Source organism: Acartia tonsa, chromosome 12, assembly GCF_053477335.1.
Source record: "Acartia tonsa isolate MP-2025a chromosome 12, ASM5347733v1, whole genome shotgun sequence".
Lineage (NCBI taxonomy): Eukaryota > Metazoa > Arthropoda > Copepoda > Calanoida > Acartiidae > Acartia > Acartia tonsa.
In genome coordinates this window covers 3,814,327-3,839,477 of record NC_137271.1, presented here as the reverse complement: position 1 = coordinate 3,839,477, position 25,151 = coordinate 3,814,327, and the positions used below count along the sequence as shown (strand labels likewise).

At 31.8% G+C, this 25,151-nt stretch overlaps 1 protein-coding gene across 1 annotated transcript; it reads left to right on the top strand.

Annotated features, from left to right (window-relative positions):
• Positions 1–1,522: 1,522 nt before the first annotated feature.
• On the top strand, positions 1,523–24,307 carry LOC145334463 (uncharacterized). The gene is made up of 12 exons (XM_080179927.1): positions 1,523–1,590; positions 9,421–9,536; positions 9,945–10,164; positions 10,712–10,878; positions 14,532–14,660; positions 15,600–15,652; positions 15,791–15,990; positions 16,325–16,384; positions 16,976–17,074; positions 23,081–23,138; positions 24,013–24,084; positions 24,299–24,307. The coding sequence occupies exons 1-12, from the start codon at positions 1,523–1,525 to the stop codon at positions 24,305–24,307; spliced, it is 1,251 nt and encodes a 416-aa protein (XP_080036053.1).
• Positions 24,308–25,151: the final 844 nt, after the last annotated feature.

Below are 25,151 nucleotides of genomic sequence, written 5' to 3'. Positions count from 1 at the left end.
TCTCGATATTTTTTTGTGGAATGGATATTCAAAATAGTTAAAATCAGCAATAAAAGAAAATAGTGACTTTTTATTTCAATTAAAGGTTCTTTTATAAGCGATAGTTTATATAAAAATAGCGGCTTCTTCCCTAGCAAAAAATAGTCTAAAACCATCACAGGACCTATGTAAAGCTTGTCTGAAAAAGAGAACCCAATCGGTTCAGCAGTTAGCGAGATCCTTCTTCAGACAAAAAAAACTTACTACTTTATATAATAGGATACGTTTTTACCCGGAGTGATAGATAGATTATCGTAAACAATATTTTAGATATTTTCATCGGAGCATTTATTGTCAATGTTTTTCAGTTCGAAGATTTTTTGTCATGTTTTTGAAAACATTGAAAAAAAACATTGAAAAACCCAGAAAACATTGAAAAAGAACCTATTTGTTTTATTTCTTTTCTATTCAAATTCAAAATAATTATACGTAGCACAACAATATTATTGTGGTTTTCCTTAAATTGAATATGGATCACAAAAAAAATTATTGGTGCTCATTTTGTGTTAGGTTAGTAGAGCTTTATTTCTCCGTAGAGATAATGCCACGCAGGGTTAGATACCCCTATTCCTTGCAGGGGCTAGAAATAAGTTTCAAAATATATATTAGGGTGTTTTGATTTTTTGATGGTTAAGAAATAGATTTAAGTAAAGCCACTAAGATTATACAATTCATGTTTGACAGCTTTTACATTATGTTTGACAGCTTTTACATTATGTTTGAGAGCTTTTACATTATGTTTGACAGCTTTTACAACTATTACATACAGCTTTTTCGGAAATCTATCCACTACCAAGAAATTTTTCAACAATTTTAAGTTACCGTCGAAAGTACGTATATCAAATTGTACTAGTAGTAGAGTAGCTGCACTTTTGAAAGATATTTAATTTTCTACCCATATCTATTTTTTAACAATGAAAATCAACAATTGTATGTTAATTTTTTCTATGACTAACAATACAATCAAAGCATTCAAAACAGTTCTAGATTTAAAATTAAGCTATAAAACGTTTATTTCATTTAAATCTATATTAGAATAGTAAAAATTTTCTAACAATTACTAGTTTAAAAAAAAAAAATTAAAACTAGCTAATTGTATGTTAATTTTATTGGAAATAGAAATGTTATTAAAATCAAAGTTTTACTTTTTTTCTAAGTTTCCAATTGTATATTCTTAAAAAATAAGAATTAATAAACAACAGTGTAATGTAACAGGAATCTAAAAGAATAAGACAATGGCCGATAAGTTGAAGTATATCCCAAATGATGATAAACAAAATTACCCCTTCTATAGATTCAAATTAAAGGTTGAAACGTTCAAACACTCAACTTAGTTAACCAACCAATCAAAATTTGTTTAAGTTAAAATATAAGAAAACGTTATTATAAAATTTTAAAATGGGGACTAGTATACTAAACATCCAATTGTCCCCTCTCTCTCTCTCAGATAATGTAATATAATATTTTATAAATATTCTAACGCATGATTTCAATATTAGATGAAGATTATGAAAGAGAATTTGTCAGAAGTAAACAAACTGCTTTTTCAAGGTGAGAACTTTGTCCAATTGAATCCTGCGGGGATAAGCATAACGCTTGCGGGGATAAGTCTAACCATGCCCAGCATTAATACCAGCGTGACACGTAACATGTTGGACAGGTGATTGGTTCGAATCTCGGCAAAACATCGCGTCATAACTAAAGACATTTAAAATGGTTCTTATTGATGCTATATCAAAGGGTTGGTTGTCTGTTGGGGTGATTTACTACAAAATCATGAAATTCTTTAGCAAAATTTGGTCAAAATACACTGCAAGGATCACTTTATTTTGTTGCTAAACCTTTAATAGTTATTTCTCGCATCGTATTATAAACGGCTTTCCGCGGATATAGAATGTACAATTATAAGATTAAAACTAGTTTTTTTAGCCCCGAGGTGCCAAAGGCACCGGCTAAAAAAACTGGTTTTAATCTTATGATTGTACATTTATATATTCGTAGAAAGCTGGATATAATACGATGCTAGACATAGTTTTTTCGTATGGATGAGAACCGGTTCCTATCCGCCGGATTCGAATGAACACGAGAAAATAAATTATTGAACCTGTATTTCTTTATCTACTAAAGAGAGAGGTTTAGTGTTTTTTTATATTATATGAATATTTTTAGTTACTTAATATCTATATCTTTCTATCTATATAGTTATTTAGTGGCGTGCACTGGGTTTCTTTGAAGGAGATAAACCCTTAGGTATCGTCTTGTCTATCTATCTAACTACCAACCTATCTATCCATCTATTCATCTTTAAAACCACTACTAGAATCATTGAATTAACAGTATACTTATTATTAAAATTATATCCTTTAATAGTTATTCTTCGCATCGTATTATAAGCGGCTTTCCGCGGAAATAGAATGTACAATGATAAGATTAAAACCAGTTTTTTTAGCCCCGAGGTGCTTTTATGTATGTTGTCATTCTTGTGTTAAATATAAAGAATAAAAAAATACACAGAAATTCGTCCATATATAAAACTTTGGTCGCCATATGTGAGTGTGTGAGAATTTTGCGTAATCAACAGGGATCTAAAGGGATAAGACAATGGCCGATAAATTTATGTACATCCCCAATGATGATACACAAAATTACCACTTCTATAGATTACAATGAGTGGTTGAAACCATTCAATCATAATTCAACTAAAATCCCCGAAGTTGTTAAACCAACGAAAAAGAAACGTTATTTTAAAACTTTGGTAACCAGTTCAATAAACAGCCCAATGTCATTGTCCACTCCCTGGTGCAATCATAGCAAAGCTTCTCTGCATTTGTAGCTTGTGGACAAATAAAATAATAGAGGGTTAGATCCATTGAAGAAAATCAATATTTTGCGCTTTCTCTGGAAGTGCCTAGTTCTGGACAAAACCCCCAACACATTCTTTTTAAATTTAAAATATAGGTGGGTAATTTTTATTACTTTTGATTCGTTTGGGTTAGATTATATTGGGTACTAGATCTTTTCATGAAAATACCCTTTTTCGAATTTCAATCTTCTGCTAACCTAAAAAGTTACTTTAGGGGCCTAGAAATATATGTACAAAATTTCAGCTCTCTATCTCTACTGGCGACCTAGCGCCAGGCATGTAAAATATCAACAGATAACGGTAGCACGGCGGTTTTAACAATATCTCAGTAATGTGCAGGTTTTCAGCTCTTCTGCATATTTCAATTTAAACACATAAGGCCAACGATATTTTATCCAAAAAATCTTTTGTCAAAGTCTACTCTAGACCTAGCGCCAGTCAGTTTTCTAAAATCATGCATTTTATACCTGTGAAAAATGAAATCGCCAGCGCTAGGTGTAGAGTAGACTTTGACAAAAGATTTTTGGGATATCATATCTTAGGCCTTATGTGTTTAAGTTGAAATATGCAGAACACCTAAATTCACCTTCCAAGCCATTCTCTAAGCATTTTAATTTTTTTTTGAAATAACGGGATTTCAAAACTGCCTTTTGAAAAGGCCTAAAAAATATCTTGTTTTGTCCCTTTTTTCACTGTATATAGTTACAACTTATTAAGATAATATTCTCAGTTAAAAAAAAATTGGCGCTTCCAGCACCAAAACCGGCAAAAACAGGCAGTTAAACTTCTGAACCCCTACTTAACCCCCTGACAGACCCCCCCTCTATCTCGGCTCCTGTTACAGATAGAGCCGTAAAACTTTTTTCTGGTTGTTCATGTGTATTTTTAGAGGATTACTTTTTCTTAGTCATAGCGGTCAGACCGCTCCTTATCCGCTTTTTAGCGTCCAGCCGCTAAATATTAAAACAGCTGTAGAGTGGCCAATTTTAAAGCTAAGAAAACCAAATTTTATGACAAACTATTATTTTTTACAGGGTTCGGAAGCCGCGCCTCAGCCGCGCATAAGCCTCAGTTTTAAACCTGCTTGTGAGCATAAAAAAAAATTTCAGAAAGAAGGATTGTCTGCTAAAGAGCAGTTTTATACACCCAGCTGAATTTTATAGTGATAACATGAAGATTTTACTGAGGCTTACACGCGGCTTACGCGCAGCTTCCGATCCCTGATTTTTTATAATAAAAAATACCTTTTTTTACCATCGTTGAAAAACGACAAATAGCGGAAACCGCCAATTTTGTCAGTAAAACGGCCAATTTTAAAGCTAAGAAAACCAAATTTTATGACAAACTATTATTTTTTAACAGCCAATTTTAAAGCTAAGAAACCCAAATTTTATGACAAAATATTATTTTTTTTAATAAAAAAATAACTTTTTTGACCATCGCCGAAAAACGACAAATAACGAAAACCGCCAATTTTGGTGGTAAAACGGCGGTTGGCAGCCCTAAATAATATTTTTATCTGTTTATAGTTACAACTTATTAAGATATTATTCTCAGTTTTAAAAAATTGGCGCTTCCAGCACCCAAACCGGCAAAAACAGGCAGTTAAACTTCTGTATCCCTACTTAACCCCATAACAGACCCCTCTATCTCGGCTCCTGTTACAGATAGAGACGTAAAACTTTTTTCTGTTGGTTCATGTGTATTTTTAGAGAAAATTACTTTTTGTAGTCATAGCGGTCAGACTGCTCCTTATCCGCTTTTTAGCAGCCAGCCGCTAAATATTAAAAAAGCTGTAGAGCGCCAATTTTAAAGCTAGGAAAACCAAATTTTATGACGAGCAATTATTTTTCATAAGAAAAAAAATGCTTTTTCTGACCATCGCCAAAAAACGACAAATAACGGAAACTGCCAATTTCGGCGGTAAAATGGCGGTTGGCAGCGCCAATTAATATCTTTATCTGTTTATAATCACAATAAAAGACTACATACAAAAATTGGCTGATTAAGGTCTGGAAAGGGTCAAGACAGTTAATTGTTTGAACTAATGTAATAGATTTTTATTTTAGTCAGATGCCAGACGCAGACAATTTTAAAAAAATAACATTTAGAAATATTATCAATTTGTCTATGAAGGGTTAACAACATAATCAAAATATACAAATTTAATTATTAAAAATATCAAGATGATCTTCTCTATAAATTTTATTTGTAAAGCATTGATATTTTTATCAAATAATATGACAATGATGACAACATTAATAAGTGATTAAATACTGACACAAAATAGGATGACAACATCCATAAAGACAAAGCTCTAAGATCAGAAGTAAGGACAACTCTCTTGTAATTACTTTTGTAATATTTAATCAACCTTAGTAAAAAATAAGATGAAAATTAGGTGTTCAGGTATGATCCAGCAGGATATAATCCTCCTAGTCTTCAAATAACTTTGAATGGCTCCAGTGTATTTATTTTTTTACTCATAGACTTAAAATTGTAAAATTAAGCTTATCTTACATGCCTACATGACATATTCAATTTTTTTTAAAAATCAGCTGTTGTTTTCAGCTGACCGCAGCCAGTGGCGGCAGTCCATGTAAGCTTCAAATCAATTAGGGGTTCAGAAGTTTAACTGCCTGTTTTTGCCGGTTTGGGTGCTGGAAGCGCCAATTTTTTTAAACTGAGAATAATATCTTAATAAGTTGTAACTATAAACAGATAAAAATATTATTTAGGGCTGCCAACCACCGTTTTACCGCCAAAATTGGCGGTTTTCGTTATTTGTCGTTTTTCGGCGATGGTCAAAAAAGGTATTTTTTTATTATAAAAAATAATAGTTTGTCATAAAATTTGGGTTTCTTAGCTTTAAAATTGGCCGTTAAAAAATAATAGTTTGTCATAAAATTTGGTTTTCTTAGCTTTAAAATTGGCCGTTTTACTGACAAAATTGGTGGTTTCCGCTATTTGTCGTTTTTCAACAATGGTCAAAAAAGGTATTTTTTTATTTTAAAAAATCAGGGATCGGAAGCCGCACGTAAGCCGCGTGTAAGCCTCAGTAAAATCTTCATGTTATCACTATAAAATTCAGCTGGGTGTATAAAACTGCTCTTTAGCAGACAATCCTTCTTTCTGAATTTTTTTTTTATGCTCACAAGCAGGTTTAAAACTGAGGCTTATGCGCGGCTGAGGCGCAGCTTCCGAACCCTGTAAAAAATAATAGTTTGTCATAAAATTTGGTTTTCTTAGCTTTAAAATTGGCCACTCTACAGCTATTTTAATATTTAGTGGCTGGACACTAAAAAGCGGATAAGGAGCGGTCTGACCGCTATGACTAGAAAAAATTAATTCTCTAAAAATACACATGAACAACCAGAAAAAAGTTTTACGACTCTATCTTTAACAGGAGCCGAGATAGAGGGGGGGGGTCTGTCAGGGGGTTAAGTAGGGGTTCAGAAGTTTAACTGCCTGTTTTTGCCGGTTTTGGTGCTGGAAGCGCCAATTTTTTTTTAACTGAGAATATTATCTTAATAAGTTGTAACTATATACAGTGAAAAAAGGGACAAAACAAGATATTTTTTAGGCCTTTTCAAAAGGCAGTTTTGAAATCCCGTTATTTCAAAAAAAAATTAAAATGCTTAGAGAATGGCTTGGAAGGTGAATTTAGGTGTTCTGCATATTTCAACTTAAACACATAAGGCCTAAGATATGATATCCCAAAAATCTTTTGTCAAAGTCTACTCTACACCTAGCGCTGGCGATTTCATTTTTCACAGGTATAAAATGCATGATTTTAGAAAACTGACTGGCGCTAGGTCTAGAGTAGACTTTGACAAAAGATTTTTTGGATAAAATATCGTTGGCCTTATGTGTTTAAATTGAAATATGCAGAAGAGCTGAAAACCTGCACATTACTGAGATATTGTTAAAACCGCCGTGCTACCGTTATCTGTTGATATTTTACATGCCTGGCGCTAGGTCGCCAGTAGAGATAGAGAGCTGAAATTTTGTACATATATTTCTAGGCCCCTAAAGTAACTTTTTAGGTTAGCAGAAGATTGAAATTCGAAAAAGCGTATTTTCATGAAAAGATCTATTGGGTACCTCAAAGGGAAAGGCATAGGAGACTTAACTAAAATCTCCCTTATCTAAGTTTATTGAAAAAGAATAAAGGGGGAAGTAGGGGGGAGGCTTGTCTTCCTTAACCTCAATTGCCCGAACCCTTAATCCCTGTTTGGGGGAATGTGTGATCAAAACAATGAATTACTCTCATTAGTTCACACTAAAGGATTCTATTATTTCTTTTTAATTGGGAAAATTAAAAGATCATTTTTGTCAAATTTTACAAGAATATATCTATAATACAAAGTAGAACGATGTCTGTCTATTTGTTTGTTTGTCTGTTAGTTTGTCTGTTTGTTTGTCTGTTTGTTTGTTTGTAGCGAAGGATCTCGCTAACCGCTGAACCGATCGGGTTCTCCTTTACAGGGTAGCTTCTCATAGGTCCCGGGAAGGTTTATAACTATTTTTCTTGGCGGGTGAGACCCCCCCAACCCCCCCAAAAAATGAAAAATTCCCCCCCCCCCCCCAAAAGTGTTTAATCTAACTAATGCGATAACGTAGTAAATCAATTACAGCCTAATATCCCCTCCCTGCCAAATAATTTTGCTTCTTACCCAAATATCTATTATCCAAACATGTTTGCCTATACCCTAGGGAGTAACAGAATATTAGGCTATAAATTATAATGGTCCCTAAAGTTACAGAAAAAAAACGTTTTCTCGTAAGTTGCCATAATTTTTTTGTTGTTGAAAACTTGATAGTTGGAAAAACATTTCCGCCAATAATTGTAATCTACAAAAGTGGTGATTTTGTCTAACATAATTTTGGTTGTACATCAAATTATAGTCCATTGTCTTATCCCTTAAGGTCTCTTATAAGTGACTATCTAGGGAAATTGTGTTTATGGGCTGTTTAAAAAAAATTAAAACATATAATGGTATTAGCTTGTTGTTTCTGCTCTAGTTTTGGACACAATTGTCTTGGGTGGTAAAATAATACGTAGATATAAAGAGTGAGAGAGAGAGAAAATTGAAATATGATCTTAATATTTAACATTAAGCATTAAGCCATATTCAAACAGATATCAGTCTTATATAATTCTCAGTACAGTGATTTTTAAAGAATAGCGTAACAACTCTATATTTGATACATTAGGTATGTAAGGCCTTTGATATTATTATCATATATAAAAGTAATAGTATGTCTGTCTGTGTGTTAAGATCTCATTAACCACTGAACAGATATGGTTCTACTTTATAGTGGAGCTTTTATAGGTCCAGGGATTTTTTTTATAAGTTTAGGGGATTGTACCTCTTATTTTGTTTATCATCATTCATCATTTGGAATGTGTATCATTGTCTTATCCCTTTAGATCCTTGAAATTTATAAAAAAAAAATCTGCGAAAAGCAAGAACTAGGTAATTTACTTAAGACTGAGAAGACCTTCGTTATAGAGCTGCTATGCTACTTTAAAAAACAAATCTCCAAATTAATTCATGAAAACGAACAAAAATTATATTTATTTATTTATTTTCTTAATGGTATTATATTGTAGCTTATAGAAACATTTCTTTAAGTTAATCTTTTCAATTTTTTATTAATTAGAGGTTAAGCTACTCTCCAACTAGGTCGTGCACACATGTCCTTACGTCCGTTAAGCAGTTGATGAAGTTAACTATGCATATTTGATGAACAAGTTTTGAGTCTGGCTTCGATACCGACTAATATCCGCTGGATTAGAACAGTTTTTTTTAGACATACTAAAAAATCATGTTTAGCAACCATGAATAATAAATAAAAACATATAACTAATATCATTTTTTGTTGTCTTTTACAGATTAGTAATGCTGCGCTTCTTATAGACATTTTTGTTCTTGTTATATTATACAATTTATTTATTAACAAATTAAATTGGTTTTGAGTAAATTCATAATATTTAAATAAAACAAAATTTAAATAGTTATGAAATATTTATTCATTTGTGAAGCTTCTCTATTATTGACTGTCTGTCGGTTAAGCGATTATGTAAAAAAAGCATTGCTTTATAATTCACTTTGTCCGTTTGTCAATTCTTCATTTTTTGAGGCTTCGCAACTTGGTTTAGATGTTGTCATTCTTGTTTCAACTTATTATTTACTAACAAATTAAATTAATTTTGGGTTAATTCATAATATTTCTTGTTATCAATTTGTAAATTCAATTAATCATGATTTTAAAAAAAAATTCTTTAATCTCTGAATTTATAATTTTCTCTCGATCATTTAATTATTCTACTACTTATTAGTTTTAAGTTTATCTTGTTATATTAATGTTAAAAATATCTATCTGTCTATCAATATATCTGTCTGTCTGTCTTTTTATGTATCTATTTTTTATCTGTTTGTTTGTCTGTCAGTCTATATATCTTTAATCCATCTAGTTAGTGTTTCTATCTACCATTTTATTTATCTATCTAGGAGAAGTGTACGCTCTAGTGTGCGGTCAAGCAAGCGGGTCATAGGTTTCAGAACTTCTGGCAGAGACTGGAACAGAGCTGTGAGGGAGGCTGCCAGCAGACCAGCAGAAAATAAAGGTATTCATTGTTTTGACATATCTTTCTTTATTATTTACTAGTGGCTACACCCTTAAAGACAACTATGGGCACTTGAATATTTTTTTTGAAGAGGGGATGGGTTTCTTTTTTAAGGAAGATTTCTCTTGGGAGGGTGATGGTAACCTTCCTAAAGAGAGTTTTAAACCTACCCTAGATCTATGAAAATCTTAATTGTAGAGGAGAAGTATATCAGATCATCTATTATTGTTTTTCTTTTGGTATACACAAACGGACAGGTAGACATGTCTATCTATCTTCTGGTAATGTCAATAGTCTGTCTGACCATCCTATCAAAACAGCCCATTTGTGAGATCTTTTGGTACAGACTGCAAGATATACAAACAAACATACTACCCTTCTATCATTTACTTATTGTTTTTATTTTAGATGATGAGTTATATGAATCCATCTACGAAGTGATAAATCCGCGAAACGGTGACATAACATGCAATACCAACAACAACAACTCCAAAATTGAAGACGACTTTAATGCTGTGAGAATGTCGTTGTCCAATATGAGAATGTCGTCTCCTCACACAACCTCGAGTAATATGATAGGTGCAGCTGTGGGAAGTAGTACCTCTACAATTGCGGATGATTTAAACAGGCAAATTTAGCAAAGCATAATTTTTCATAGCGCTGTCTTTTTATGACTAAGTTAGATCGTACTTAAAATGACAAATAGTCACAAAAGGAACCTATGCAGTATCTACGCAGTTTTCATTATAAAGTCTGCTGTCAAGAGTTGCAGCTAAGAAACTATATATTGTCTGTTGTCAAATGTAAGGCTTTTCTATGCCAGTTATTATCCTTTGTTAGCTTATACAATATTATAAGCTTCGTTTCTAGAGGTCTCTTGGGATACATGAGTTGGGGTGTTGGAATTCAACCTCCCCCCTACTTTCATTTTAAATTGTAGTTTAAAAGTTAAAAAAGGTGTTGGTACCTTCCTCCAAAATAATTATCAACCTTTCCAGAACCTCTGGGAAGCTACATTGTAAATGAAACCATATAGGTTCAGGTGGCTAGCGATATACATTACTTATGTACTACAGACAGACACACTTAAGTACAGAGAAACGGACAGACATCCTGTTACTTTTATATAAGGACAACTATAACAATTTTCAACTTTGCTAAAATGTAAACATTAGACACCCCAACACGAACTTGTCCAAGATAGCGGAGGCTGCCAACAAGAAAATGCGCAAACTAAAGACCAACTTCTCCCTGAAGAGCAGGGACATCACTAGAAGCTTGTCCCGGATCAGAAAGACTGGGGGAGGTCCTGCGTTCCCCACTGAGGGTTATGTGGTTTCAGGTAGGATAGAATTTCTAACAAACAACTGCCCTTTCTTACCATGATCTGTACATATTTCAACCAATAGCATTGTCGTATTGTTCTTACACTATTATCCTATTGGCTGATTTAAAGAGCGTGTTTTTAGATTATCTCTATTGAAAAAAAGATAGTTTGTCAAACATATATTCTGTATTGACTGTTTGTTTAATAGATTCTAACATTAGAAGGATAGACAAAAAACATCCCTAAAATGGAAAAATAATACCGTTCAAAGGTTATTGAGTACTTAATGAACAAATAAAAAACTTATACTAGGATAGTTTTAATAAACACAGGTCAAAAAGTTGCACACTTTTTAAATGAATGCACTTCACATGTTTTTAAATCTTTTTTTTCTAAACAAAATGAACAAAAAGGCATAATATTTGCAATAACCTTTATTTGCCAGGAATTTAAAGGGTTAAGACAATGCCCGATAAATTGATGTACATCTCCAATGAAGATACACAAAATTACCCCTTCTATAGATTAGAATTAGTGTTTGGACACTCAACTTAATAAACTAACTAATCAGAATTTATTATAGGTTCCCAAAGTTATTAAGCAAACAAATAAGAAAACATTATTATAAAACTTTGGGGACTAGTGTAATCAACAGCCAATGTCCCCTCCCTCTCTGATTTATTTGCACTAACCTTTATTTGCAGAGATTAGCCACTCACACAAAAGGTATTTTTGTTCCTTTTTAAAGGAAAGATAAATAGGTGCAAGCTTGGATTAAAAATGCGCAAACTTTTTTTTAAAATGCGGTTTCTATGAATAGTGTAATGTACAAAATAATAGTGAATTAAGTTAGTTCAATCCAGTATAATTGAAAACCCAGGAAAAGGAAGAAAGTAGAAATGGAATAAAAAATTTACAGGATATGTGTCTGTCTGTACCGAAGGATTCCTCTAATCGCAACTGTTATGGTTGTCCTTTACAATGTAGGAGTAATTTAAAACATTTTGGGGAAGAATGCCAACCCCCCCCCCTAAATAAAATTTTTTAAATTTGCTCTTTTCTTTTTTTAAACCAAACTTTAAAATGGGGGGTGGGTCGACTACCTCCCTTCCCCACCCACCCCTATTTTTTACTCAAGTGCCCATAACTTATAGTCCCCCATAAACATACAACTACTCAAGTAAAAATAATAGACTTCAGGAATCACCTCTTCCCGGGGGATTGTGGGCTGTGTATTACACTAGTCCCAAAGTCTTATTCGTTGGCTTAACAACCCATAGACTTATATTAAATATTGATTGGTAGGTTCATTTGGTTGAGTGTCCAAACGTATCAACAACTAATCTTAATCTACATATAAATGGGGTAATTTTGTGTATCATCATTGGGGAATTACATCAATTTATCAATTGTCTTATCCCTTTAGATCCCTGCCCTTTCCCTCTGTTTAATGTTCACACAATAGCAAAATTTAATTCCTATGCACAATATTATTATATTACTCAAAAAACAACCAAAAAGATATTAATATATTAGCCATCAATAAAAAATAATAGCCTAAAGCCTGTCTTAGAGTTAATATAGCATGACAAATTTATCCAGTTTTTTTTCTAAGATATTATAGGACGTAGCTACTGTATTAAATGAAACTATAGCGGCTACGCCCCTAGAGGCCTCCAAGTGGTACTTATTTTGTGGGGGAGGGCCCGAGGGGGTAAGTCTCACCCTACCCATCTTCATTTTTTTAAAATAATAAAATTGTGGGGGAGGGGTAATTTTTTTTATGAGCGATTTCTCTTGGTAGGGTGGTGGTACCCTCCTCCAAAATAGTTATAAACCTTTTCACAACCTACGAAAGCTTTGTCGGTTCAGCGGTTTGTGAGATCTTCGGTACAGACAGAAAACATCTTATAACTATAATAAATAATGCTACATAGTAAAAACTGTAAATATTTTGATCTAGTGAACTTTTGACTTCTTGTTATACTGTATATACAAAGTTAAACCCTTTCTCTTTGATAATCTCCTTCTATCCATCTATCTATCTATCTGTCCATCTATCTATCTATCAATCTGTCTATTTATCTTCTTGTTATACTGTATATACAATGTTAAATCTTTTCTCTTTGATAATCTCTTTCTATCCATCTATCTATCTATCTGTCCATCTATCTATCCATCTAACTATCCATCTATATATCTTCTTGTTATACTGTATATACAAAGTTAAACCCTTTCTCTTTGATAATCCTTTTCTATCTATCTATCTATTTATTTTTCTATCTTTTTTCTTCTATTGTTGTATCTTTTGTTATCTATCTCTACTTTCTACAACTATCAACTTTTATCAGTTTTTATCAATTTTAAGATATTTTAAAAGTTTTCTTATTCGTTGGTCTTCAACTGTGGGGACCCTAATTAATTTTTGATTGGTTGGTTCAATAAAGTGAGTGTGCAAACATTTCGACCACTGATTGTAATCTACAGAGGGGATATTTTTGTATATCATCATTTGGATGTAACAATTAATCGGGCAGTGTCTTTAGATCCCTGACTTATCAAATATTGTAGCAAATATTTTGATGTTTTTAGGCTTTTCATTGTCTTTTCTAGTTTTAAATATTTTGGTATTAAAGATGGTTCTAAAATGGTTATGTAAAAATATAATCACATCAAAGAAATAGAGTTCTACAGTTTAAATCTCTATTGTAACATTTTAGTATTTATTGACTAAAAAAAACCGCTTCTAAAATTCTAAAGAATTTCAAAATATTTTAATTAGCTTTTTTTGTTATTAAATGTTGATAGAAATGGAGTTTAAATGAAGTTACAATATATTTATTTTTATTTGCAAATTGTGTATTTTTAAAAAAGGGATTTAGGCAGGTCTAAGGCTATATTCTATATGTTTTATGTTTTTAAAACTTTGATGGATTATAAAAGAAGGAACAACTTATTTTTTTGATGAAATTTATAAAAAAAAAAATTTTCTCTTTTTGGTAAAAACACGAATAAAACTAATAAAGTGTATTAGGTAAGAACCAAAGACATTTGTTTTAAAAAATTAGTTTTAAAAAACACACAAAATATATACATGTTGTTTAATCTAAATAGTTTTTTTGTTTTAAAAGATGTTTTTGACTGAAATTGTATTATTCTTAATATCTTTTTTGTCATTTTTTCTTTTTTTTTTTTAAAGAAACCTTATTTCTATCCATGCTAAGAATTGGTTGAAATTCATATTTTTGAGATATTTAGTAGCATTTTAAACCTTTCATTGTTAACATTGATCTTCCAATTTTTTGTGATTTAGAAATTTTGAAGATTTTTTTACAAAGAAATTTTGTGAAGTTAAATTTGTTAGTGAAATAGCATTTGTGTAAAAATTGTAGAAAGTAACTTACGACAATATCCTTAATTTCAGTCCCCAAAGTTTTATAATAACGTTTTCTTATTCGTTGGCTTAAAAAAATTTGGGGGCAACTATTGAATTTTATTGGTTGGTTGATTTAGATGAGTGTTCAAACGTTTTAACTACCAATTTAATCTATGGAGGGGGTAATTTTGTGTATCATCATTGGAGATGTACATTAAATTTATAGAGCATTATCTTATCCCTATTTATCCCTGTTATAGTAGTTATTTTCATTAACATCAAACTTTTACAGGTTCAAATAGAAAAGCTCGAAGAAGACCATCGATACACAAAAGTATTGGTTTAGAAGATGATAAAATGTTTTATATCACCCTCACCATTGAAGAGGAGGGAGCTAAACCTATAAATATTCATACAGTAGGTAAGTTACAATTTGAGTTACTAAAAGCCCTAGGAATTAAAGAATATTGGTAAGTAACTTAATTTACTATAAGCCTAAAAGTTATATTTCCCTAAACCTATAAATATTCATACAGTAGGTAAAATATTATATTTATTTACTAAAAGCCATATAAATTGATATAGTAAAATTAAAAGGCTTAATTTACTATAAGCCTTCAAGTTGTACAAGTTCTATTTAGTCAGTTAATTTCAATTTAAATTGCCGAAAATTAAATTTATGTCATTGAAGGGAAGTGGGTAAGAAGGGAAGAAATAAGGGAAGGTGGTTGTAAGAAAATTTTCATTTATAATTGTTTGTCAGAATCACATTTCCTTTTCCCTGACTAAAAGCTTCTTCTTATTTTCTCTATCCCAATTAAAAAATTTATTAATTTTCATAAGAAACTTACTATCTATAATACAAAGTAGAATGATGTCTGTCTGTCCGTCTGACCGTCTGTCCGTCTGTCTGTCTGTCCCTTAAGATCTCGGTAACCACTGAACCGATTGGATTCTACTCTTCAGGGTATATACCTATTGGTCCTGCGGTGGTTTTAAGCTATTTTTTTGGGGGGTGGGACACCCCCAACCCCCCCAAAAACAAAAAAATCCCCCCCCATTTTTTTTTTTTTTTTTTTAATTTTACGAATTTTACGAAATTTACGAATTTTACGAATTTTGCGAATTTAATCGCAAAATGTTTTCCTGCTGGGTAGGTGCGAAAATTTGTGATCCGTTCTGCTGGGTAAGTAATAGAAGATGTAATTATACCTCTTGGGGCAAAGCCCCTAGAGGCTAGGGGCGAAGCCACTAGTAAGCCTATAAATTGTTATAATTCCACATTAAACTGTTATATTATTATTACACAATTCTTAATATTCATAAAATAAAGGCCAAATATTAATTTCTAATAATTTAGATACAGAGAGATCTGGAGCCGACAGTGATAGAGATTCGTCGACTTATAGCCAGGTACAAGTCCAAAAATATCATTTAGTTGACTCAACTTTCAACTTAAGTCCAAAACTTCTATTAATCATTTAAATCTCTAATTTGATATATTTATTAGGTATCTAAACTAAGGTATCTAATTAATTTCTATCTTTCTAGATGTCCTCAGACAGTGGGTACCTAAACTCAAGCACTGACAGACAAACGCCAAGTCGTAGAAAATCTTCGAGAAATTATTCTGTTGTACGGCCTGCCGTACCTCCCCCCGCGCCTCCGGTTGTCTCCCCCACCTCCACTTCTTCCTCCTCCCCCTACCCCCATCTGCTACACCCGCATGCACATAACGAAGGGGTGTCAAGGTAGGTTCTTGTTTATTGACAGATTTTAAAAATTCAAAACAATGTTTAACATTACCACTATGGCATACAAACCGATTCATAAACCAAGGATAAGAACCAGTTCTCAGCCATACTAAAAAATAATGTATATAGCCTCGTATTACATCCAGTTTTCTACGAATATTAAATTAAAATCATAAAATTGATACTAGTATAAATCTGATAATTTTTCTTTTAATATCCGCGGAAAGCTATCTTGTATATCTGTCTGTATGTTTGTATGTGTCTGTCTTTATTTTTTTCTGTCTGTTTGTCTACATATATGTAACGCCCATATTGATATTTGTTAATTTAGGTTACACGAAACAAATGTAGACACAGAAGAAATTAACAATACTTCTACGGGTGCTGTTAGGTAAGGATTTTCCAGTATGGCTTCGAGACCGATAATATCCGCTAGTTTTGAACCGATTCTTTGCCAAACTGAAAAATCATGTATATAATCGTATTACAGACAATTTTCATAGAATATTGAGATACAAATCATACAATTAATACTAGTTCTGTATGTCAGAGCCTTCTGCCCCTGTGGTCTAATAAAACTGGTTTTAATATAATTTTTTTTTTTCAATTAAATATCCGTGGAAAGCTTTTTATAATATGATACGATAAATAACTATTATTCTTTTTTTTTTCTATTTATAATCCAGGAATGGATATATTATTTGATTTTCATATTCTCTCATAAAGTGAGACTCGCAGCGGGCTAAAATAACAACCTAAATTGACGATAATTTTTAATGTATATTCATTAAGCCAATGGTCTTAAAGTATAAGACAATGGACAATAAATTGATGCATACTCCCAACTATGAAAAACAATATTACCCCTTCTGAAGAAAATGATTGATGGAAAAAGATTATATACTACTAGATTGTACCAACCAATCAATATTTATTAAAAGTCCTTTTTTTTGGAGAAATCATTATTCATTTCTTTGTATAGGTTTAAACTTGGATCGGTTGACCGGTTGAGCGAGAGTAGCGGGTCCTCGGGACGTTATCACAGTTCCACACATTCGCTAGCTAGCTCTACCAGCCATGGGTTAGTATCTTTATCTGTATTGCTTTCTATCTAACTATAATTCTATTTATATCTTTATCCACATATCTATTTATCATTTTAGGTATCTATCTATCGGTATTTACATTTTTAAAAAATTGTAAAACAGTCAAAAAGGGTTGAATCTCTAAAGATCAAATTACAACATGAATGATATTTCCAGGTTAGCTTCGAAACCGATTCTTAGCCACACTAAAAAATTAATATATAGCATTGTATAACATACATTTTCCACACATAAAAATCTTAAAACTGGTATTATCTTATAATGTTTCATAATAATATCCGCGAAAAGCTGTCTATAATACGATACAATAAATAATTATTATGGCATATTCATGAATCATTAATAAAATGCATATATGCATTAAAATTATAATTAACATAACTAAAAAAAACAAAGGAAAATTTAATTGAATCTATTTTGAATAAATAAACCTTTTCACATATTTGGGCATAGAAAATGCACTTAAAAAATAAAAGAAGTGATTATAAAACAGCAAGTTTTTCTTAAAATAAGCAATTTTTTAAAAAGTTTTATTTTAAGACCAGGCTTAAATCTTATCATTCTATAGGTATTAAAAACGTCACTTGAAGAGTGGTTGAACTAGATCTTGTCTTTTCGTTGGTTTTAAAGTTTTACAATTAAACTGTTAAAGCTTAATAAACTGTGAATAAAATACTAATAAAATCGAAACCTTGAATTGACATAGGGGCGGACGTATTGACTTACCCTATTCAAAGAGTAGTTTTACTCTAAATAAATTGCTTTATTGTATTCGCCTCCTAAGCAAAGGAAGGCAGGGAGGGAGGGGACATTGGGCTGTTTATTACACTAGACCCCAAAGTTTTATAATAACGTTTTCTAATTCGTTGGCTTTACAACTTTGAGGATTTTTATTGAATTTTGACTGTTTGGCTAATTAAGTTGAGTATTCGAACGTATACAACCACTAATTGTAATATATAAAAGGGATATTTTGTGAATCATTATTGGGGATGTACATTAATTTATCATCCATTGTCTTATCCCTTCATATCCCTAAAAGGAAGGTCCTGGTTTGTGTTCTAAATAATTTTATTAGGTGAAATCATCAAGAGAGCCGTATTATTTTTTTTTGTAGAAAATTGGATACACGGACGTATTATTCAATTTTGAATATTATAACATAGAAACAAGCCTGAAATTTTCAGTTTTTAAGCATTAAGAAAAATATGTGGAAAAAACTCCGTATAAAACCCTTATGATTGTATTTATCATTACTTTGATGTTACACCAGATTGACATGATTTGTAATAAAATGAAACTCGCAGAAGGCTAAAATACGATATTTCTTATCCATCTTTATTATCACATCCCCTCCTTTCCTACTGGATAAACGAACTGACCAGTAAACGAGGTCCATATTAGCAACCTAAATTGACGACAATTATTCTCCTGTTATCAAAACCACTTATTTTCTGTATCCATTTTTTATATAATACGACTTTGATATTAAGATTTAAGATGTGCAGGCTAGATATAACTTTCAGGGAGTACAGGGATAGGACATTGGAAGATATTTTGGGTCTAACAATAACTGTTTATTGTGGGTTTCTGGGATATATTGGACATTGGACTGTAAATTATACTGGTCATTTAAAAATATTGACTCATTTGCTATCTTTAAACTTTGATAAAATCTTAATTGGATTGTACAAACCAGCATTATCCAAATTTTATGGTAAATCTGTTATTATAATTTGGGGTGTACATTAAGAGATATAAGTTTTCCGGAATTTTAATGTAGGGAGTAGATTTGAAATCTGCATCAAATTTTAAGGATTTTTTATAAAATTCGTTTTTTGTAAAATTATTTATCTAAAAGCGGAAATACATTTTAAGTTAATTAATTTTGACCAATAGGATAGGTGGATTTTAAACTACCTGCGCTCTAATTGGTTGAATGATGTACGACATCCAATCAGAGCGCAGATTTTTTAAATCCACCAATCACGGATGCCAAAATTAATTAACTTAATTTGTATTTCCGCTTTTAGATAAAGAATTATACAAAAAACGAATTTTATAAAAAATCCTTAAAATTTGATGCAGATTTCAAATCTACTCCCTACATTAAAATTCCGGAAAACTTATATCTCTTAGTGTACATCCATTTATTTTCCATTGTATTATTCTTGAAGATCCCTAAAAAAATATACTAGTTTCAAATACATAATTAGACAATTGGATGATAGAAATTTTACTGTGCATGATGCTTTGAAACTAAAGATCTTTTTTGATTTTAGGTAGTTTCAAAGAATTATAGTTATTTGTCGTATCGTATTATAGACAGTTTTCAACGATTAGTAAAATTAAAAGTATCAAGATTAATTCCTGTTTTGTTGACCCTAAAATACGTATATATTCTACATAGTTAGATAACAAAGCTTCAAAGAAAATTCAGAAAACCATATTATTTAATTTATAACAGTTAAATGAATCAAATTTCTTCTAAAACATTAAATACGAATGAAGGACAAACCAGTTTGTTATTAAGTAACATAATGAATAAATAAATCTTCACATGAAATACTAAAAAGAAAAAGTTTATTTCAAAACTGACTAAAAATAATTGTATAAAAGATAGACTGTGACATCTTTATTGTTTAGAGTGTACAAATAAAACAGTTACTGTCATAGAATCAACATTGTCCTTATGATAAAGTAAAATAATCTCTGTTTAAGTATCTGTGTATGTGTATCGATCTCCCTAACGACTAAACCGATATGGTTCTCCTTTACAGGATAGCTTCATATAGATCCTGGAAGGTTTTTAACTATTTTGAGGGAGGGTACAACCACCCTAGTAAGATAAATCAATCCTAGAAACAAATCACCACCTCCCAACATTTTTTTCACCTTAAAAAAACTATTATTGAAAGTGGAAGGTCAACTTCCCCACTACCCTCAAGGGCTCCTAGAGACCCTGTGCTAATTAATCAAGGGAATTTTAACAAAAATTAATAAATTTCCCCCACAACCGTTCCGACATTAAAGTAAAAGAATAGAGGGTGCACGAGCTATATGCAACTCTAATTTCGGGGTGGGGACGCTATCCCGATTTTGTATTTGGTCTTTGAATTACAGCCGAGTCCCTACGAAGGAACATTTACTTTTGTTAGTAGACGAAAAGGGTCTCCGCGACTTAGGATATCTATACTTATACATTTATTGTAGATTGGCAATTAAAAGATTCACCAATTTTGAAGCTTTGTATGAATCCCAATAAAATTTCACTACTATATTCTTTGAATAAATAAAATGCTATGTGTCGCCATAATGGATAAAGGATAAACGTGGATATATTTACAGGAGAAAATTTGTCTTCAATTTAGCTGGTTAACATGGGTTTCATCTATTGGTCAGTTTGTTCATCCAGTAGGAGGGGAGGTGGTGTGGTAAAGGGGGTGGATGGGGGATATCGTTATCTTAGCCAGTTGCGAGCATCATTTTATCGGAGTACATGAAAATCTGGTGCAACATCCAAGTAATAATATATCGGTTGTCGCCATTTTTGGTGATTCAAGCTTTCTAAAAACAATCCTTTTAAATATTTTGGTACGCAGCAATTACATTAGTTTTTTTTATTAGTTGGCCTGAAAACTTTTGGTACTTTTAATAAATTTTGATTGGTTGGTTCAATAAATTATTGTGTCCAAACATTTAAGCCAATAATTCTACAGAAGGGGTAATTTTCTTTCATTGGGGATTTATAGTAATTTATCGTCCATTGTCTTATCCCTTAAGATCCCTTAATGCTATTTAAATGCAAATTATTATCATATTCTTGGAATGTTTTGGCATATTAACTGATAAAATAATCTTCTACTAATTACATGTTTTAGAATTGTATGAGAACTGATTTTTTAACTCTTATTCAATTTACTAAAGCAGGAATGAAGGAAACAATGGGCTGTTTGTTACACTAGTCTCCAAAGTTTTATAGTAAAGGTTTCTTATACGTTTGTTTAAAAACTTTGGAGACTTTAATTGTAATTTATTGGTTGTATCATTAAGCTGAGTGTCAAAAAGTTTCAACCACTATTTGTGATCTACATTGGGGGTAATTTTGTTTACCATCATTGGAGATGTACTTCAAATCATCGGCCATTGTCTTATCCCTATAGATCCCTGCAGACAGCTAGACTAGCCAACAAAAATTTTGTTCTCATTTATTTTATTCAAAAATATTTATGTTTGTCCATCCATCAAGCTGGTAGAAAGGAAAAAGTTAAATTGTTAATTACCACCGAGCTATGATGCTTAATAGAGGTAACATAGAGTAATGGATATAGGATATACGTAGATATATTGGCTGGGAAAAATTTGTAGTTACTTAGGTTGCTAATACGAACCTCTTTTATTGGTCAGTTCGTTCATCCAGTAGAAGGACAGGGGATATAGAAAATTGGATGGTTGGGGGGTATAGTTAATTTAGCCAACTGCGAGCATCACTTTACAAGAGTAAATGAAACTGCAGGAATCTTAAGGATAAGACAGTGGATGATAAATTGTTGTACATACACCCCCAATTATGATAAGCAAAATTACCTCTTCTCTGTATATTAGAATTATCAGTTAAAAAGTTTGTATACTAAAAGTCTAGAACCAACCAATAAAAATTCAATAAAAGTATCCAAACTTTTGGAACCAACGAATAAGATTACTTGATTACCAAACTTTGGGTACCAGTGTAATTTATAGATTTTTGTGTATCGAAAACGGCTTAAATGTCAGATATAGAATGCCAAAATAAAGCTTAGCAATGGTAAGTTTGGAGGTTTTAGGATGTGTATCTGTGTATAGTCCCTTTCGTGACAACGCCTCTTAAGGGGCGTTTAGTCATATTTTCAGAGCCCCGCGCATGGGCTAGAAATAGAAGAAAAGCTACTGTGAAAATATGACAAAACGTCCCTTAAGAGGCGTTGTTACGAAAGGGATAATACCCGAATATAGTTTTACAAATCAATATTAACTCTATATATGTTTTGTCTAATGTAATTAGCATAAAAAGAAGAAAGTAAGAGTTAATTACCAGGAATCCAAAGGGATAAGACAATGAACGATAAATTGAAATACATCCCTAATGATGATACACAAAATTACAACTTCTGTAGATTACAATTAGTGGTTGAGAACATTTAAATTATCTTCCATTGTCTTATCCCTGGTTGATAAGTAGTTTTTAAGACTTTAATAGATATCAATATTAGGCCCATTTCCCCCTTTTTTTTTAGATTTTACTGTTATCATAAGTCATATATATGTATGATTAGCTCCATTTAGGTTTCAAAAGTGACTTGGCTCTTATGGCTGCCGGCGCGCGGGGGGTATATAAAGTGCCCACCCCCTTATAAACCAAAAATCTAAATTTCTTCAAACACAGGCATGTTGCATATCAAAATGACTGCATTGAAATGCTGATTACGAATTTGGAAACCGTTTTGAAAAATATTGCTCCTATTTCGAATAATATATCATTAAGTACCTAAAAACAGCTGATTTAGTCAAAATTGTTCATTTTGGTAGGTTATATAAAAGTCATTTCAGACTGAATCAATATTTTTCAAAACGGTTTTCAGATCTGTAATCAGCATTTCAATATGGTCATTTTGATATGCAACATGGTTTTATATTGGCCTAGTAACCAGCTCATAACGAAATTAATTCGGAAGAAAATCACGAAACCTATACGTGTTTTCAGCTGTCGTTGGGGGGCAACACATCGTAAAATTGACGACCTCTCCATTTGCCCCCCAAATATTATTTTAGATTTATTTTCCTTGTTGGTTATACCTTATTCCTGCCTAGTAACCCTTGCCAATGTCCACTAATATGAAATTCCAAAATCGACCCACCCTAATCAATATGCTTGCATAAGGAGAAAAAAATCTATCTATATATCTATCTATCTATCTATTTATCTATCTATCTACCTATCCTAGGAGTGAAGAAGGAGATGGTGACCAGGCTGACTCTATCCTGTTGTGTCAATCACTAAAGGTAAATATTGGAGATACAGAACGGGGAGAAAATCGCTTTAAAATCAGCATGTGACGTCATAAAAATGAGGGAGAAGGAGGAGAAGTGGGAAAGAAAACCCCTAAAAAAGAGACGGATAATCTCTCATTATTATTACGTCACATGCTGATTTTTTGAGCGACTTTCTCCCCGTTCGGATATACAGGAAGCACTTAATTCCTATAAAAATTACGTCATACAATACAAATGACCAATGATAGGCCAATACACAGACTAAATTACCAAAGGCAGGCCAGTATACATTTTACCTGACCAATGGTAGGCCAGAATGACGTAATTTTTATAGGCACTGTTAGAAGCTTCGAGATACAGGGATAGATAAATGTTAGATTATTTAAGCTCCTCTGAAAAATTTGAGATTAATACATATGGTTTATGTCTCTTTTATTAATCTAGCATAAGAGCTATGTATTCGATGGGTAGGGAGAGCAGAAATATATCCTAAAACCATCCCAAGACTTGTACCTAAAAATGAATAGCCTAAAACCTTAAGTGAAGTTTTTTAAAAATTGGTTTAAAAGTTACCTATCAAAACCTCACTTTACAAACAAAAAACCTATATTTATATATTTCCTGGGACCTATGACAAACACAGTAGTGACAAATGTCGGAGTGGACTCTTAACCTAATCTAGTTCAAACCATCTTACAGGTATTTTAAATGCCAAACCCCTACGGGGATCCTTATTTGTATATTCATATCTTAACCTTACCTAACCTTAATGGAAGTACTCAATTAATTTAATATTTTAGACACTCCTGTGCTTGTCATGTCCGACGTTTGTCACTCTTGCGTTTGTCTAGAATTGTACTAATAATTACTAATTATTTTTTAGGAGTTTTATACCGGTTTTTGCTCTGGGGGCGAAGAATCTTCAGAACAATCAAGTATTCAAGACTTAGGAACTGTTACATTTCATTTTTTTCTTACGTCATTTACAAGTTTTTTAAAAAAGCAAAATGTTAAAATTATGGTTAAGAGGGGATATTAGACTTACAAATTGATGGTCTACTTATCAAGTTCTGACCTCTACAAGAGTTATAGATCGTTAATACTTCCTTTTAGCTTCGCATTAATGGATTTTGTCATCCTTGTTTACAAATCCAACTTTTATTATCTAGAATGACTAATAGAGTATATTGTGACCTTAAAGCGTAAGTCTATTTGTTTTATCAATACGCATTTCTTAAGGAGCGGAGCTACTCTTTTGATTGATTTACATACGTCTGTAAGTCCTTAACTATCAAGAAGAATATTAAAAGAAGTCTTCAGTAGGGGACCAAAAGTCCCATTTTTGCAATCATTAAAAAGATTTAATAAAAATCATGAGATTTAGAACTTACTTGTGAAGTAATTGGGGATTGAATTTTTGAAATATAAAACAATGCTTTTAATCATGCAAAATTTAACAATCTAGAAAATACGGCGTGAATTGTTATTTTTTGTTTAAGTTTATTTATTTAGTGTTTTACAACAGGAAGGAAGGGGACATATGTCTGTAAATTACCCCGGTACCCAAAGTTTTTTAACCATAATGCTTCATTAGTTGGCTCAAAAACTTTTGGTACTTTTTTTAATTGTAGATAATTAAACTAATAGTGTCTAAGCTTTTGAACAAATGTTTTTAATTTATTTAATTAATATCTGTATAAAAAGCTCAGGGACTAAGGGGAAATTGTTATTACACTAGTCCCCAAAGTTTTATAATAATGTTTTTTTTTTCATTCGTTGTCTTAACACCTTTGGGGTCTAATTGAATTTTGATTAGTTGGTTCATTAAGTTGAGTGTTTGTTTCGGAACGCAATGCCTAGCCATTCTCGAAATCTTATCTCCAAGCCCTCCGAATGACCAACATAGTGAAGTTTACGAATGTGTATTTATTACCATGAAAACAGTGAGTCTAAAACAAAAATATAAGAATTAAATACATAAAATTAATGGTTATTATTTTTGTAACATCGAGGTTGCGTGAT

Coding starts and splice junctions, on each gene's coding strand:
- LOC145334463 (XM_080179927.1), top strand. CDS start 1,523: ATGATTTCAATATTAGATGAAGATTATGAAAGAGAATTTGTCAGAAGT. Junction 10,879..14,531: donor TGAGGGTTATGTGGTTTCAG/GTAGGATAGAAT, acceptor AAACTTTTACAG/GTTCAAATAGAAAAGCTCGA. Junction 15,991..16,324: donor CATAACGAAGGGGTGTCAAG/GTAGGTTCTTGT, acceptor TTGTTAATTTAG/GTTACACGAAACAAATGTAG.